At 37.1% G+C, this 18,143-nt stretch overlaps 1 protein-coding gene across 1 annotated transcript in view; it reads right to left on the reverse strand.

The window, feature by feature from the left end:
• The window catches only part of LOC135204015 (aurora kinase-like), a 215,106-nt gene continuing 196,963 nt past the window's right edge, over positions 1–18,143 (reverse strand). The window contains 1 exon segment of the mRNA XM_064233944.1: positions 1–1,862. Within this exon segment, the coding sequence (XP_064090014.1) occupies positions 1,749–1,862 (114 nt within the window). The 3' untranslated portion in view covers positions 1–1,748.

The following is an 18,143-nucleotide window of genomic DNA, read 5'->3' on the forward strand; positions in this document are numbered from 1 at the left end:
TCAATTTTACATTTATTGGTATACTTGAAATTTTGAAAACTTGGCAGAAAATATGAAAAGCAAGATGTAATATTTTCCATTGGAGAGTTTTTATGTTAAAGTTTTAAAGTAAGAAAATAGACAGGAATGTTTATCTTAATCTGTAAGTTAAAATAACTACAATCTGTATAATATATAGAATCCTATCATCTAATGAATCACAATAGGCATCTCAGTGTTCAAAGGAACTACAACAAAAAGACAGATATCTGATACAGCTTACAGAAAATTATTTTGAAATTTGTAACCTTAAAACTGCTGAACTTTTGGCATACAAACAAATTACATCCACACTTCCTGTGGCAAGTCTCTATGCACTAACTAATACTATGCAAGAAATCCATGTGTAACAATAAATATGAGCCATACAATCATCCATAACCTAGAAATTACAAGTGAGATAATTCCTTAGAAGGTACACACAAGCTAAAGTTTCTTGACATTTTGATCAAACCACACGTTTTATCTAAAATATGCAATCTAGTCTGTGAAAAGAGTAATATCCTCCCACTTATTGTCAAATCAAATACATATATCAAATTCGTAAGAAATATGTCTCCTAACTCATATTCTTATTTCTTTTACAAAGCATTTATTGACGGTCCATATAGTGTCCAGCAGCAGAGCAGTTTGTTATGCAATAAGCTTTTATGCACTTTTGTTACAGCATGCTAGTTTAGGAGATTATTATTATTATAATATAAAGGATTAATTTATCCAAACCCCTGAGCCTAAGAAAGGCTCTTCTCAAGCTGGTTTAGTTTAGGAATGTTTATTTTGTAGTGTGCAGTTTTGTTTAAGGGGTCTATATATAAAATTGAGTAATTTATTGCTTCATCTTCTTTACTTTTAACAATATTGGGGAAATACAGAGTTGGTACTGCAAACCTTAGTGGTCATATGGAGTGTCATATCTTTGATAATAATAGCTTGCACTGGCTTTTGTTTCATTTGTTTCTGATAAAATAACAATTACAGTTGGCTCAAGTAATTTCTAATCAATCAACGTAATGAAAAAGTTGAAATGTAGTGGTTTTAATGCTAGTTTGAAAATTAAGTGATACCAGCAGATAACACCCCTGGTTAACACCACCGATTCCTCAAGTTGCCAGATTTAACTTGATTTTCAAAGAGCATACGAAATGTTTAGAACACAGACCCCAAATGTTTTGCAGTTAACTGAAGTAGTCTGGTCACAAACCAGTAGTTATACCAATAACACAGACCCTGATTTATTTAATATTATATAAACATCATTTGGCTACAGAATAAAAATGACCAAACATAATTCTACCTGTATCAGTCAGAATTAACATAAATATAAATGACAGATATTCTAAGGAACCATATAATCAAGCTATGTACATATAAAAAAGAGAACACCACCTGGGTAGTTCTGTATAAATTTCCATCATACTGAACATTAAGAAATGAAAAAGTATGTGTTTTGGTGCATAAGTAAGTGAATTAAAAGCAAGCTCTATAAGGGTACACTTTATTGATATAGAAAATTCACCCATATCTGATTACTATACATATAAAACCTAAAGAAAAAAACTCTGTAAAACTGTAATGTTAACAATTAAAATACAAAAGCTAGATCATAATGTTAAATGCAGCTTTTAATCTCCACCTAGCAAACAAATTAAACCCCAGGTAGTCCTTATGAATACAATATACAAGATCTATAGTTAACTTTCGTAGACTAGCTATTGCACCTGAGGGACAGACTGGCTGTTGAGATCCTTTGTCAGTTCAAGTATCCAAGGATGTTCCAAAACTCCCTGTAAGCTTAGCCGTTCACGAGCGTCTTTACGAAGCAACTGTGGGCAAAACATTATTTCATATTAAAACTAACATTTTTCATTTGCTTGAGAGAATAAAGGTTGAATCACAAGAAGCGATGTACAAGATATACTACAGCTTACGTTAAATATTACTTTAAATAGTTATTTGATTATTTGCAAGGGAAGGAACATTCCTTTAATACTACATCCAATGTATATGACTGGACAAGAACAAATGCTAGGCATTTACCACTAAGACAAAGTTAAAAGCTCAAGAATGATATATGGTGTGCCAAGTCTGAATAACATCAAAACTCTAGAAGATCTTTTAATAATTTTGTTGGTCTCTTATAGTGGTTTTACAGCATGTGTGTATGATGACTTGCTACATTTCCAGTTACCAGAACTTCTCTAGAAAAAATATACTGTGTATAACATTGGAAATAATTTGCCAAAAACATAAAATATAAAAAATGTTAAGTAAAATTTGTATTTTTCCTAGGTATATAAGCCAGAGCCTTTATATTGCATGTAGGGAAATACCACTCACCTAACACCACTAGCCACTTTTTCTTTGGCTGCACAGACCAAGCAGACCATTAGGGGTGGGTTTAACCATGTAAAATGTTCTGATTTCTATATCTACAAAAGATACATACTACTCTTAAATTTGTTTGTTCTGACAAGAATACAAACCATCCCTTTTTATACAGGACCTTACCAATTAGGTATGATGTAGTCAATGTCAACTGACTGGAGGTGAATGCCACTTAGAAATGAAGTTTTCATAATAAAACTAATATTATAATACTCACCTGAATTAGCCCTGGTCACTGACCAGCCCAAACTATATCCCCACATATTTACCACTTAGTGGGTAATTTTAACTGTCAGCATTACCAATGCTGCAGGTAAAATCTAGTCAAATGAGTTACCTGTGTTACCGTTGGCAATGCTGCTGCAAATACCAGCCACCAGAGGCCTGTTTCCTCAATTGAATCATTCACTGTCAAACTGAAGTAGGGAGGAGGGTGGGAATCATTCAGGTGTTCAGGTAAGTATTACAATATTAGTTTTATTATGAAAACTTCATGTTGCAATACACTCCCTGAACACCTGAATTTGCCTGATTAACAACATTTACATGGAGGTGGGATCAATCTAATTCAGCCGGACCTATCCCCGGAGCATACGCAGGTAACTCATAAACAACCTACCATGTATAAATGCATATATCCTCTCCTAGTTATCTAACTCAGAGGTGAGGATGTTTGCAAAGAAAGTACTTCAACGTCAGTGTTGAGTCTAAGGTACCGTCTGAGTCAGAATTACCTCCCATGTGGTAAGCTATACTTCTTATTCATGGAGGTAAAAACAATCTCCTCACCTGGTCGTCCAGCTCAGTAAGTGAGGATGCTTGCAGAGGAAGTACCATACCGTCAGTGTCGAGTCCAAGGTACTGCCTGATTCAGAACATCATCCCATGTGGCTATCTAGCCTCTCATGTATGGAGGAGAAGTTGAGTGTGGAGGACCTTCAGTTCTCTACTGCTTACTGATGTAGATGACTTGTGCTGAAGTAGTTGTAGTTATTCCAACCTGACCATCAGGATCTGCCTAACATCAAGGGCCTAAAGGAACAATACACTCAATCTAAGCATGACCAACAGAAACACTCGAGTTCATTTAGACTAACACTGCCTCCCTAAACTTCCAACATCCTAACTCTACCAAGCCAACAATAAAACGGAGTTACTGCAATGACAGGACCCTGCGAGTAACCCTCCTCTAAAGAAACTGAAAATCCCTAAGGTAGAGCGTTGTGAAAATCTACACCAACTCTCAAATAACCGACTAGATGATCGCCGACACCGCAACAATCCTCCCGAAGCTGAAGGGTAGCCATCTGTGATACTTTGCGCCCTCGGGCGCAAAGCCCCAACTAGAAGGCTCCGAAAGCAATGAAGAACCAACCGACGCTTGACTTAGAACCCCTTGCAAGAAGAAACTAACTGCACTTTGGAAATGGAACAAGATGGACACCTAGGAGAAACCAGACAAGATTCTCATAAGAGGTAAAAGTTCCTCAGTACGTGACAAATAAACTTTGAGAGCTCGAACCGGACACAGCAGCATTTGTGATCCGTTACTTGCTATACGATCATCCCACAATGCTGCTGCGACTTGTCTTAAATATGATGACGACGCGAATTGACCATCGAGGAGACATCTTGTTTCTAAAACTGTTGCTGAGCACAAGAGGTGCCATAAATAGAACCTTCTTATGAATGTCCGGATAGTGCTGAGGTAGATGATTTAACAAGAAGTCCCTCCTCTCCTTGACAAGAACATAGTATAGCCAGCCAAAATGTTGGTCTGAAGAACATAGTACACCCAGCTGAAATGTTAGTCTGGTATGCAAACCTTGAAACCTAAATGAAGAGGTTGTCAAACAGTCCAGGATCTGAGAAACACCTCAACTGACTCATAAACCGGAACTCGGACTCCGGCAGAAGAGTTTTACATGCTACTTCATACAGAAAGTGATGCTAGCCTAGAGTCGTCTTCCCCAAAAACTCCCCGACTCCGCCGAAACCAGATCAGCCTACTTGATGTTTGAGAGACTACTGGTTTAGTTGAATACAACGTATCAAACATTACTTGAATTAACTGAGATTCCTCCGGAGCCTGGACTGCAGAAGAGAGAATGGACAAACTCCACCGTCTGTTTATACTTGCTCTCCTTCACCGGAGAAACAGAAACCCACAAATAGCAACCAATTCTCTCTTCAAAGGGTATCTATCCCCTGTCAGACCTGTCCGACCGGACTGGAACAGGAAAAGGAGAAAGGCCGAACCCCACAAGAGCAGCACCCAAGAACCCAGAACTTGCTACACCTGGCTGCTCGATACTAAACTGACATACAGGATCCCATCATATGTGAGCCAATCAATCGGATTGCACAACCATATACCAACAAAATAATGATAAACTCCTGAGCAAGTCGTACTTCACTGCGCAATCCTGCAAACCCCTCCACCAAACATGATGACTTAACAGCTGTCCGACCGCTGTCCACTCCCTCACAAGAGCCAACCATCACCAGTTCTGCAAATACTGTAAGTGCTAGTTTCATTCGACTGCGCACACCCTCACTACCCAGTGACGATAATTTTACACCTAAGCTGAATATACCTTGGCGATGAACACCCACCTCTACGAGTCAACCACACACTGTTGCGCCAAACGTGTACCAAGCAAGACGATGACATAACCTTGAACCAGTCTCACTCGACTGCGAAACTCCGCACCAGCCAGTGAATATGACACGACACCTGGCCAACTACACTGGGAGAGCAACAACCCCTAAGAGTGAAGAGGTCGCAAAATGCGATCCAACTAACGACGGTTACCAATACTAAACCTGGACTGGAGTCCGGAGCTGAAACTATACTGATCAAGTGGGGGGAAGAAGTACTCCCAGAAACCCCAGAAACAAGGCCAAACCCACATTGAACCCCTTGAAGGCGGAACAGAAAAAGCAGCGGGAAAAGGTTGAGAAAGAAGCAGGAGACAAAAAAAAAGGAAGGCACTACGAGTAACCACTGGAGCACCGAACGCCGACATTGTGCGGGTGGAGAACCAACGGTGCGACGCATATACTAGTGCTTTAATGACAGGTTACGAACTGTGGAACCAATGGGAGCTGCATAAGGAAATTACCAGCAACCCTAAAGAAAGAAAAGAAGGCTGGGGGCACAAAAAGTGCTGACTATGGGGCAGACGAACTGCCAACGATTGTAGCCTCCAGCAATTACTGCAGTAAGCACTTTACGTCTCAAACACCTAAAGTATAAAATGGGAACTGAACAACGAAGATTACTAACTACCCTATGAAAGGAGTGGCTAACGACACAACCGGTATCGATACAATCAACAACAATGCAGACGAATTGCCAACTGCAGTAGCCCCTGCAAGAACTATGGAGGACACATTATGTCTCAAAACAAGTAAAGGATGAAAATACGGACTTGTGGAAGACTCCGCAACCACCTTTGAAGCATCCGGACCAGCAGCCAGAGAATTACAGGACCCGTGGAAGTTACTAAGAAGGCAGCCCCTCCAAAATTACTTCCTTTAACCCCGAAGAGAGAGAATGAGGGGGGGGGGGGGGGATTTCAGGGTGAACTGATGAAAACTCTTGCTCTGGTGTGTTAATGGCAAGATACAGGATGAGCGAGAGAAGACTCCGAAGCGACCTCCGAAGAATGACCAGATAAAGAAGATTGTGTAAAGACATTAGAAGAAGTTTAAAAAAAAAAAAAAAAAAAAAAAAAAAAAAAAAAAAAAAAAAAAAAAAAAAAAAAAAAAAAAAGGGAGAGAAACTAGACTGATTCTGTTCCCCATGATGATCTTGACAAACATCATAGAAAATCAGGAAAATTCTTCAAGATGTGATCGTGAATACAGTCCGTACTCAAGTTACTGTAATTTGTCCTATGATCATTCGATTTACGATGTGGTTGGTAATTAAAATCGGCACTACTACATTTTGAAAAGTCTTTCTAAATCTCGTGCAGCTGGGGTAGGCAGCAGCGAGCAGTCAGGCAATGAGACGGTTGAGTTTAATATAGAATTTAGGCTAAAGGCCAATTATTGGGACCTATGAGGTGAGGTCATTCAGCGCTGAAAAGGAAATTGACAGTAAAAGGTTTGAAAGGTGTAACAGGGGGAAAAGCCTCTCTTGCACAATGAAACAATGTTAGGAGAGGGTGAAAAGTAAGATGAATAGAGAATATGAAATTAGTTAAGTAAGAGAGAGAGAGGGAGAGGCCGAATTACAATCATCTAACTTCACCTCAATAACTTGGCACCATCTTCCGAGTTAATAAGTATTATCTTAATGATATATACTCGTATAACTGTGTACAGCTATGAACAACCGAACGAGAAACTACTTTGTTGCTGATATGATCGAATCCGACAGCAACATCTGTTTATTGTATTCATCCGTGTGCGACAGTAAACACTTACTGTATTCAAGTTATAAATGCAGCTGAAGCTGATAAGGCAATATTACATGCATCAGCAACATGGATAAAACTTTCAAGCTTTTATATGAATTCAAACACAGACGTGGTAAAAGAAAACTACTAGCATGAAAGAGCTCTTTACTGTTGTTTTCACACCGACAAAAGATTAATAACGTAAAGCTTGTAATACCGACGAAAAAGAGTGAATACGAACGGAATCACTAAAATTTATGCAATCTATTAACGGAGGGGAAAAAACTAGTTTCCAATGAGATGTATTAGTCAAATTTTGGACTTAAATTACGTCGTAAGACGAACAATATGACTTCGTTGCATATAAGTTAAGTATCCAGATATTCATTTATGCTAACTAGGAACAAAAACATTCAACGAGACCAAGTGATATGGTTGCATCTGGAGCGAAGGAAATTGACTAGTTGGCATCACTGCCTGCCTAGGCCAACCCCCCCCCCCACAACTGTGCTGTGTGTTGACGACAAGCTTGTGTAATTGTAATTGAATTGAAAAGTAATCAATTACATATTTTAGGGTAACTTAAATGTAACCCTTTTACTCTAATATTAATTACAGTTGTCACTGTAATTTGATAATACGACTAGTAATTATATTTGTAACTGTAATTGCCATAAGCATAATGTAATTACTGACGGCAATTTGTCTGCTAAACGGATGAAGACGTCATAGAAATGAATTCCGTCACCCGAGGGAATTTCTTGGAAAACAATGAAATGTTCACATTCCTTATGATTTCTATGGCACAATGTCAACATAGTTGAAAACATGCCTTCCCTCAAGACAACAAACATGGCATAAGTGGGGAAGAGCTGTTATGTCAGTCATGCTTGCCAACCAGGACAAGAATGAGTTAAATACGGCAACACAAACTTGTATTTGCCATCAGCGGATTCCAGAACAAGAAACTGACTGCTGAGTTAGTATTTATACTACATTAATATGATACAAATAATACACTTATAATGCTGAAGACGGACAGAATCTGATCTTCATTCGTGTTCGATTACATTTCATACTGAATTATCCTAAGATCGGATTCTCGTTCCGAGTTCAATTTACACCTGTGCTGAATTATCCAAAGTCAGAATCCATTGAATCTACATTAGCCACTATTAAAAATTACCATACCGATATATGGTATAGAGAATACTTTAGGCTAGGCTACCGTACATGCATACGATACTTTATCGTGAACGCTAGGCTGGCGGTAGTTAATTTTATTCAATTTCTCTACATACAGAATTATCGTAAGTCAATATGCATTGAACTGAGAATTATTCGATATTAACAATTACCATACCGTATATGTAGAGTCAAATTGAAAACTTATCACCCAAGTTTACCACCATCGCAAGACGAACTAAATTTATCCACAGAAGGAAAAGATCCTTTAAGATGAAGGAGCAGTATTCAACACTTCAGAACCCGGCAGACCCGAAACCACCCCTAAATGACCAACCATGAACCTAGTAAGCTTCTGATGCAAGGAATTTGAAGCAAGAAAATCCAAAGAGACTCTAAAGACAACCCGTCCCTCTATAAACTACTATAATAGAAACCGAACTGAAGAAGCTGCACTTCTCTTCCTGAACACTATGTAGCCTATTATCCCTACTCGTCTGTATCTGACCTAAATTATCATCATCCTCAGAACTAACATATTGAGGGAAGGGGAAGTCTGCTGCCAACACTGCCTGATCCGCGCCAGAGGGGCCGGCAGAACCTATCCACTCGGAGGCTTGCAGACATACTAGATGATAACCTGTCCACTAATTTCTTGAATAACTAACTCTAGTGCTTCCTTGTCTCCTAACCAAGACAAACATCTCTGACTGGTATTACGTACACTGAACCTTCCTACACAACATAAAAAAAGAGAATGTCGATCATGTGTGAGGGTACTCATCCTACGCTTGCAGGGCGTGCAGAACCGATGAACACCAACATGTCCAGCATTAGAAGGCTCGATCGTCGAACTGTAGATGAAGCAGTAGCAGAGGCGTTCACGCTCCCCAAACTATTAAAACTTGGGATTTAAACAAGAGCCAAAAGAATTCCTCTTTTTTTTGGTACAGGAAAAGACTACCCACTACTAGATGTGGATTAACCCTTAAACGGCGAAGCGGTGTTTTAAAAATTGTCTCCCATATGCTGGCGGCGTTCGCGAGTGAGCACCGAAGCGGAAAAAATGTTTTTTTTTTCAAAAAATCACAGCACGCTTGCTTAGTTTTCAAGATTAAGAGTTCATTTTTGGCTCCTTTTTTTGTCATTGCCTGAAGTTTAGTGTGCAACCATCAGAAATGAAAAAAATATCATTATCATATATAAATATTGGGATATATGACAGTGCAAAAAAAAAATTTCATATATAATTGTATTCAAATCGCGCTGTGAGCAAAACGGTTAAAGCTAATGAGTTAATTTTTGTTGTTGTATTGTACACTAAATTGGGATCATTTTGGTATATAACACATTGTAAAACGATCAAGGCAACACAGAGAAAATATTGTCACAAAATGATGCATGAATTCGTAACGCTCAGACGTAAAAAAAAACTTTTCAAAAATTCACCATAAATCGAAATATTGTGCTAGAGACTTCCCGTTTGTTGCAAAATGAAGTTAATTGATTGAATATTACTAGACTGTAAGTGTTGTAGCTTAAAATTGCAGTTTTTGACCATTTTCGTCAAGTTAAAGTTGACCGAAGGACGAATTTTTTCTATTTACCATTATTTATATGAAAATATTTCAAAATGATAAAAGCTACAACCATAGGTTGTTTTTTGTTGTATTCTACATGAAATTGCGCACATTTTTATATATAAAACTTTATGTAACGGCTAATTTAAAATGGTGCAAACCTTACGACAATTGGACGAAGAAACTTATGATTTTTTCGGAAGTGTTACAGCGTGGACGTAAGGAAAAAGTCTATTTCATAAATTCACCATAAATCGAAATATTGTGCTAGAGACTTCCAATTTGTTGCAAAATAAAGGAAAATTATTGAATACTACTAGAATGTAATAGTTTTAGCTTACAATTGCGTTTTTCGACCATTTCGGTCGAGTCAAAGTTGACCGAAGGTTGAAATTTTGGCACTTATCGTTATTTATATGAAAATATTTCAAAATGATAAAAGCTACAACCATGGGTTGTTTTTGGTTGTATTCTACATGAAATTGCGCGCATTTTCATACATAAAACTTTATTTAACGGCTAATTTAAAATGGTGCAAATATTACAACAATCAGACGAAAAAATTTCTGATTTTTTCGGAAGAGTTACCGCGTGGACGTAAGGAAATTTTTTTTTTTTTTTCATAAATTCACCATAAATCGAAATATTGTGCTAGTGACTTCCAATTTGTTGCAAAATAGAGATAAATGATTGAATATTACTAGAATGTAAGTTTTAGCTTACAATTGCGTTTTTTGACCATTTCGGTCGAGTCAAAGTTGACCGAAGGTTGATATTTTGGCACTTAAAGTTATTTATATGAAAATATTTCAAAACTGATAAAAGCTACAACCATGGGTTGTTTTTAGTTGTATTCTACATGAAATTGCGCACATTTCCATATATAAAACTTTATGTAAGGCTAATTTAAAATGGTGCAAACATTACGACAATTGGCCGAAAAAATTTATGATTTTTTCGGAGGAGTTACCGCGCGGACGTAAGGAAAATGTTTTTTTCATAAATTCACCATAAATCGAAATATTGTGCTAGAGACTTTCAATTTCAAAATGAAGGTAAATGATTGAATATTACTAGAATATAAGTTTTAACTTACAATTGCATTTTTCGACCATTTCGGTAGAGTCAAAGTTGACTGAAGGTTGAAATTTTGGCACTTTTCGTTATTTATATGAAAATATTTCAAAACTGATAAAAGCTACAATCATGAGTTATTTTTTGTTGTATTTTACATGAAATTGCACACATTTTCATATATAAAACTTTATGTAACGGCTAATATAAAATGGTGCAAAAATTATGTCAAAGTGACGAACTAATTTCTGAGATGTGTCGCTGATACTTTTTAGTGCAAGAAGAAAGAAATTCGCGCTTGCGCACCTGGGTAACGATTGTAAACAAAACAACATCTTGATCCGTGAGCTCCCAGCATGCCCCAAGGCGCGTGATTCAAAAGTTTTCGCCTAGTAGGCCTATTACTATTTTTCCATGAATTTTTTAAAAAAACTTTTTTATATCGACGTACCATACATCCAATCGGCACCCAACAGACAATTTATATTGACGTTTAATACGTCCAATCGGCGTTAAAGGGTTAAGGGCTTTAGTGTTTCCAAACACAACTCTGTATACTTAAGGTAGTGAGCGGGTAAAAACCAAATTGTACTTCTACTGTGCCACATTAATCCTATTCTGAAGCGACAAATTGACTTAACACTAAATGAAGTTACAACTGCTGCTCACATTATGAATGTTTACCATCAATAAAGGTAGGAGATATGGAGCTAGTTCTCATGCACTAGCCTATCTATACGTCACAGAAGACCCTCGTGTTCCTTGACAAAGACGTTAAAAGTTTCTAAAATATCGCAACACAAAAGGTTGACTTTGCCTCTTACAGGCTTAACCTTCACAAATACATTCTAGGTTTTCTAAAACCACAAAACAAAAAGTTAACTTTGCCTTCAAGTTTAACCATTGGCAAAGATGTTATAAGTTTCTAAAAATCACAACACACAAAGTTAACTTTGCCTCTTCCTGGCTCAACCTTCACAAATACATCCTAGGTTTTCTAAAACCACAAAACAAAAAGTTAACTTTCCCTTCAAGCTTAACCACTGGCAAAGACAGCTAGGTTTTCTAAAACCACAAAACAAAAGGTTGATTTTTGCCTCTTCCAGGCTTAACCTTTGACAACAACATCTGTTTCTTAAAACCACAAAATCAAAGGTTAACTTTGCCTCTTCCAGCATTTACCTTTGACAAAGATGTTCAAGGTTTCTAAAGGGATGATAAAAATGTTCTAGGTTCAACCTTTAAATTTAAATGCCTCAATAGGTTAGAGATGTTTCCTCTTCTTCCCCACTAAGGGGTTACATTGGAATTCTTACAGAGCACTGTAAAGCATAGCCTTAACATCACCCTCAAGGCGGAAAGCTAAATTAGCATTCCCTTTACACCAGCTTAAAGAAGGGTACTGACAATAAATTTACTAATTAGGGCTTCAATCTCAACACCTAATGGTGTTGGTCCTCAGCAAGAGATAAAAGTACTTGATGCAGTACCAAGGAAAGTACTTATGGAACAATAACTTTGGAAACAGCCAGTGAAAAGTCTTGTTATCTCTAAACAGAAAACATTGACTTCTACAAGGTTCCAGGTGCTGAAAATTCCTCTAGAATGGTACCCTCAGCAATACAGACCACAGCTTCTGACCCCAGGCCATGGCAGTTTTAAATCAAGGACAGATCCTACGATAACTTGAAAATCTTATTTCTGGGCTCAGCCCGTGTCGCTACATGAAATGTCCCTTTAGCACACATTTTTAAGGTAAATTAATGCTAACATACCAGAGAAAAAGCTAATATGGAAATGCCAGAATATTCTGGCTCGCTCACCTTATATATAAAGGTGTCGGTATGGTTTCTGGGGCGAGTGAAACCACTACCAGGGGTCTCTTGCCATTTACAGTGGTCCCCCCGTATTCGCGGGGGATGCGTACCAGAACCCCCCCCCGCGAATAGTTAGAATCCGCGAATGTTTCGAACCCCCTCAAAAATGCTCATAAACTCCTATCCTGAACATGCAAACACCAAAGTATCCCTAAAAAGACCATCCTTCATCAAATATACATAAAATATCCTATTATGGTTCATATTAATCATTGAAATATTATTAATACTGTTTTAAAGTAAATCTTACATTTTATGGCTATACATAAATACATACTAAGTACGTACTGCATGACTTAGTTACGTATGTGAAAATAATTAAGTCCCCCCATAAGTATTCAGTATGCACGTTTTCTTTCATACTGTTACTATTTGAGACATCCATTTTCTTTTTACTAGGGATACAATTGTATGTGAAATCACAAATACCAAATGTCTACTTAAAGTATTATCCTACATCAAATATACCATTGAATTGGTATTATTAATATAATTTTAAAGTCATCTTAAACATTTTACCATTAGAAATATATAAACAGCCAATAGCAGAGAGAGAGAGAGAGAGAGAGAGAGAGAGAGAGAGAGAGAGAGAGAGAGAGAGAGAGAGAGAATAACTCCTTACGATTTCAATATATTGAAATGAACGTCTGTAGGCAACTTTTTCCCCTCCCATAAATACATATATTTCTCCAGAGAAGAGAGAAAGAGAGGACTGTGCAATTATGTTTGTCTGTCTATCAATTCTTTTGCTGAGAGCGAGAGATAAGAAGGAAGAAATAGAAACACCAAATGTATACCTTATGTAACATCCTGCATCAAATTTACCTTAAATTATTATCATATTACTGTATTAATCTTAGAGATTGTATAAATATAATTTTAAAGTAATCCTAAACATTAGTAGCCTTAAAGGATACGTACTTATAACACTTGCAGCCAAGAGAGACAGAGTTACCACTATGACAAGTATCTTGTTTTTTTTTTTTTTTTTGAAGAGGAGAGAGTGTAGAGAGAGAGAGAGAGAGAGAGAGAGAGAGAGAGTTAACCTTCATTAAAAGTGACATGGATAGATCAGTATTGTATTTCTTTAAAATACTATCACATAATATGAATTTTGTAATTAACAGTTATTATTATTATTATTATTTGAAAGTATTAAAAACAAATAGTACAAGTACTATAAAAAATCTCGAGTCTCAGTAAATGAGAGAGAGAGAGAGAGAGAGAGAGAGAGAGAGAGAGAGAGAGAGAGAGAGAGAGAGAGAGAGAGAGAGAGATAGAGAGAGAGAGAGAGAGGGGGGGGGGGGGGGGAATTTCATGAGCACTTGATGGCAGCAACAAAACAGCTCCTTCCCCCTCCTGTCACTTAACTTATATCTGACAGTTTTAGTACCTGGAGTTAGAGGAAGAAGACTGGGATTTCTTCATTCTTCCATAATTTTTTAAATTTATAAGCTAAAATCTTACTAATTCACTATGGTATTTTCTTTAACCCTTAAACGCCGAAGCGGTAAAAATCAAAAACTCCCCCGAATTCCGGAGCCTGTTTTGAGTGATCGCGGAAGCGGAAAAAATAATTTTTTCAAAAAATCACAGCGCGCTTAGTTTTGAAGATTAAGAGTTCATTTTTGGCTCCTTTTTTTGTCATTGCCTGAAGTTTAGTATGCAATCATCAGAAATGAAAAATAATATTATCATATGTAAATAATGCGATATATGGTAGTGAAAAAAAAAATTCATACATAATTGTATTAAAATCACGCTGTGCAAAAAACGGTAAAAGCTAACGAGTTTCTTTTTTTTTTTGTTGGATTGTACACTAAATTGCAATCATTTTGATATATAATACATTGTAAAACAATAAAAGCAACACCGGAAAAATATTATCACAAAATGATGTACGAATTCGTAACGTGCGGACGTAAAAAAATATTTTTTTCAAAAATTCACCGTAAATCTCAATATTGTTCTAGAGACTTCCAATTTGTTTCAAAATGAATACAAATGATTGAATATGACGATACTGTAAGAGTTTTAGCTCACAATTGCGTTTTTCGACCATTTCGGTAGAGTCAAAGTTGACCGAACGTGGTTTTTTTTTTTATTTATCGTAATTTATATGCAAATATTTCGAAAATGAGAAAAGCTACAACCTTCAAATATTTTTCCTTTTATTTTACATGAAATTGCGCACATTTTCATATATAAAACTCTATGAAATGCCTAATATGAAACGGAGCAAATTTTCCGAGAATTCGATGTACGCAATTCGGAGATTTATGACGGAGAATCCGCGCGCGGAGGTAAGGAAAGTTTTTTTCATAAATTTACCATAAATCGAAATATTGTGCTAGAGACTTCCAATTTGTTGCAAAATGAAGGTAAATGATTGAATATTACTAAAATATAAGAGTTTTAGCTTACAATTGCGTTTTTCGACCATTTCGGTAGAGTCAAATTTGACCGAACGTGGTTTTTTTCTATTTATCGGGATTTATATGCAAATATTTCAAAAATGAGAAAAGCTACAAACTTCAATTATTTTTCGTTGTATTCTACATGAAATTGCGACATTTTCATAATATAAAACTTTATGTAACGGCTAATTTAAAATGGTGCAAACATTACCACAATCGCACGTATGATTTTTTCGGAAGAGTTACCGCGCGGACGTAAGGAAAATTTTATTTTTTTCATAAATTCACCATAAATCGAAATATTGTGCTAGAGACTTCCAATTTGTTACAAAATGAAGGTAAATGATTGAATATTACTAAAATATAAGAGTTTTAGCTTACAATTGCGTTTTTCGACCATTTCGGTAGAGTCAAAATTGACCAAAGGTTGAAAATTTGTCACTTATCATTTTTTTATATGAAAATATTTCAAAACTGATAAAAGCTACAACAATGGATTGTTTTTTAGTTGTATTGTGCATGAAATTGCGCACGTTTCCATATATAAAACTTTATGTAACGGCTAATTTTAAAATGGTGCAAACATTACCACAATCGCATGTATGATTTTTTTCGGAAGAGTTACCGCGCGGACGTAAGGAAAAAGTTTTTTCATAAATTCATCATAAATCGAAATATTGTGCTAGAGACTTCCAATTTGTTGCAAAATTAAGGTAAATAGTTGAATATTACTACAATATAAGCGTTTTAGCTTACAATTGCGTTTTTCGACCATTTCGGTAGAGTCAAAGTTGACCGAAGGTTGAAATTTTGGCACTTATCGTTATTTATATGGAAATACTTCAAAATTGATAAAAGTTACAATCATGACTATTTTTTTGTTGTATTCTAAATGAAATTGCGCACATTTTCATATATAATACTTCATGTAAAGGATAATTTAAAACGGTGCAAAAATTATGTCAAAGTAACGAAATAATTTTTGAGATGTGTCACTGATACTTTTTAGTGCAATAAGAAAGAAATTCGCGCTTGCGCGCTGCGTAAACGATTGTAAACAAAACAAACGCCTTGATCCGTGAACTCCCAGCATCCCCCAAGGCGCGTGATTCAAAAGTTTTCGGCTGGTAGGCCTATAAGTATTTTTCCGCGAATTTTTAAAAAAACTTTTTTGAGCCGACGTATGGTACGTCCATTCGGAAATCGGGGGAGATTTTGACTCGACGTTTAATACGTCCATTCGGCGTTTAAGGGTTAATGAATTGATATTATTGCTGTACAAATAATTATTAATATTTGAAAATGATATTGTTATGATACAATAAAGTTTTATACATACTTACCTGCAGATATATACTTAGCTTTAGACTCCGTCTTCCCGACAGAAATTCAAATTTCGCGCCACACGCTACAGGTAGGTCAGGTGATCTACCGTCCTGCCGCTGGTGGCAGGAATAGGAACCATTCCCGTTTTCTATCAGATTCTTTCTCTCTACCACCTGTCTCCTGCAGGGAGGCTGGGTGGGCCATTAATCGTATATATCTACAGGTAAGTATGTATAAAACTTTATTGTATCATAACAATATCATTTTTATACATTCAACTTACCTGTCAGATATATACTTAGCTGATTGGCACCCTCGGTGGTGCGTAAGAGACAGCTAAATACTGAAATAGACAGGTAAACAACATATGTTGTAGGTACAAATAAACCTTGGTTCCCAACTGATTAAGCGGAAGACTTCGTGGCTACTGCCCAGGAGTCTGCTTCGCTTCAAGAGCCTCCGCGAGATAGTGATCTATGGCTAAGAGATCTTGTGGGTCTGCCAATGGGGTCTTATCCACTTACTCGGCAGAGCCTAAATGGCCTTTGTCAATGGGTGCTAATCCACTAATATGACAATACACCTGCTTTAAAAGCATATACGAGGAGCAAAAACGTACATCCCGACCACCTGATCCTAACACCTGTGTTAGTTCTAAAGATTGTAAGGAGTATCCCAACTCCTGACAACAACCCAAAAACTCAACACCACTATATACACACACACACCAGTACCAAAAAAAAATTTTTTGTACACCCTTATTTGTCTGATATTCTTCAGTTCCTTCTGACAAAAAGCCACGGTCGCCTGTGCGACGCCTAGTGCCTTTGACAGTCGAAAAACAAGAACATCTCTAACTATAGGGTTTACGTACATACACAATAATAAGGATCAGTTTTTGCTCCAAGTCCCTCAGCACCGTATCCGCTGACACAAACGGACCGAGAGAGAAGCACTTCTCATAAGTTACCCTGACATCCTTCAGGTAATGAGATGCAAAAACTGAATTGCATCTCCAATATGTCGCTTCAAGAATATTCTTCAACGACAAATTCCTTTGAAAGGCTAGAGACGTAGCAACCGCTCGAACTTCATGAGCTTTAACTCTAAGAAGTTTGAAGGAGTCATCTGGGCAATCATTGTGAGCCTCAGTAATTACACTTCTTACAAAGAAGGCTAAGGCGTTCTTAGACATGGGTCTTTTAGGATCTTTCACAGAACACCATAGACCCTGTTGACAACCTCCCAGCTGCTTCTTTTTACTCAGGTAAAATTTAAGAGCCCTTACCGGGCAAAGGGACCTCTTAATCTCTTTGCCTACTAGGTTCGACAGGCCCTTTACTTCAAAGCTCCTGGGCCAGGGCTTTGAAGGATTTTCATTTTTCGCCAGAAATAGTCTGGAACGAACAAATGGCAGCCTCTCCTTTAAAACCAACCTTAGAATCAAGAGCGTGTATCTCGCTCGTTCTTTTGGCTGTAGCGAGAGACAACAGGAATAAACATTTTCTCGTAATGTCTCTGAAGGAGGCAAGGTGTGGAGGTTCGAACCGCTTCGAGGTTAGAAATTTTAGGACTACGTCCAGATTCCAGCTCGGGGTTCTAGGAGTATTGATTTTTGAAGTCTCGAAAGACCGGATCAGATCATGAAGATCCTTATTATCAGCTATTTCTAGGCCTCTGTTCCTGAAAACAGCTGAAAGCATACTCATGTACCCTTTTATAGTGGATACGGAAAGATGCGATTCCTCCCTTAAGAAAAGAAGGAAATCTGCAATGTTGTTCACAGACGGTATTGGAGGAGGACAGCTTCTTCGATTTACAATATCTCCTAAAGACTTCCCACTTCAATTG

This window comes from Macrobrachium nipponense, chromosome 44 (genome assembly GCF_015104395.2).
Source record: "Macrobrachium nipponense isolate FS-2020 chromosome 44, ASM1510439v2, whole genome shotgun sequence".
Lineage (NCBI taxonomy): Eukaryota > Metazoa > Arthropoda > Malacostraca > Decapoda > Palaemonidae > Macrobrachium > Macrobrachium nipponense.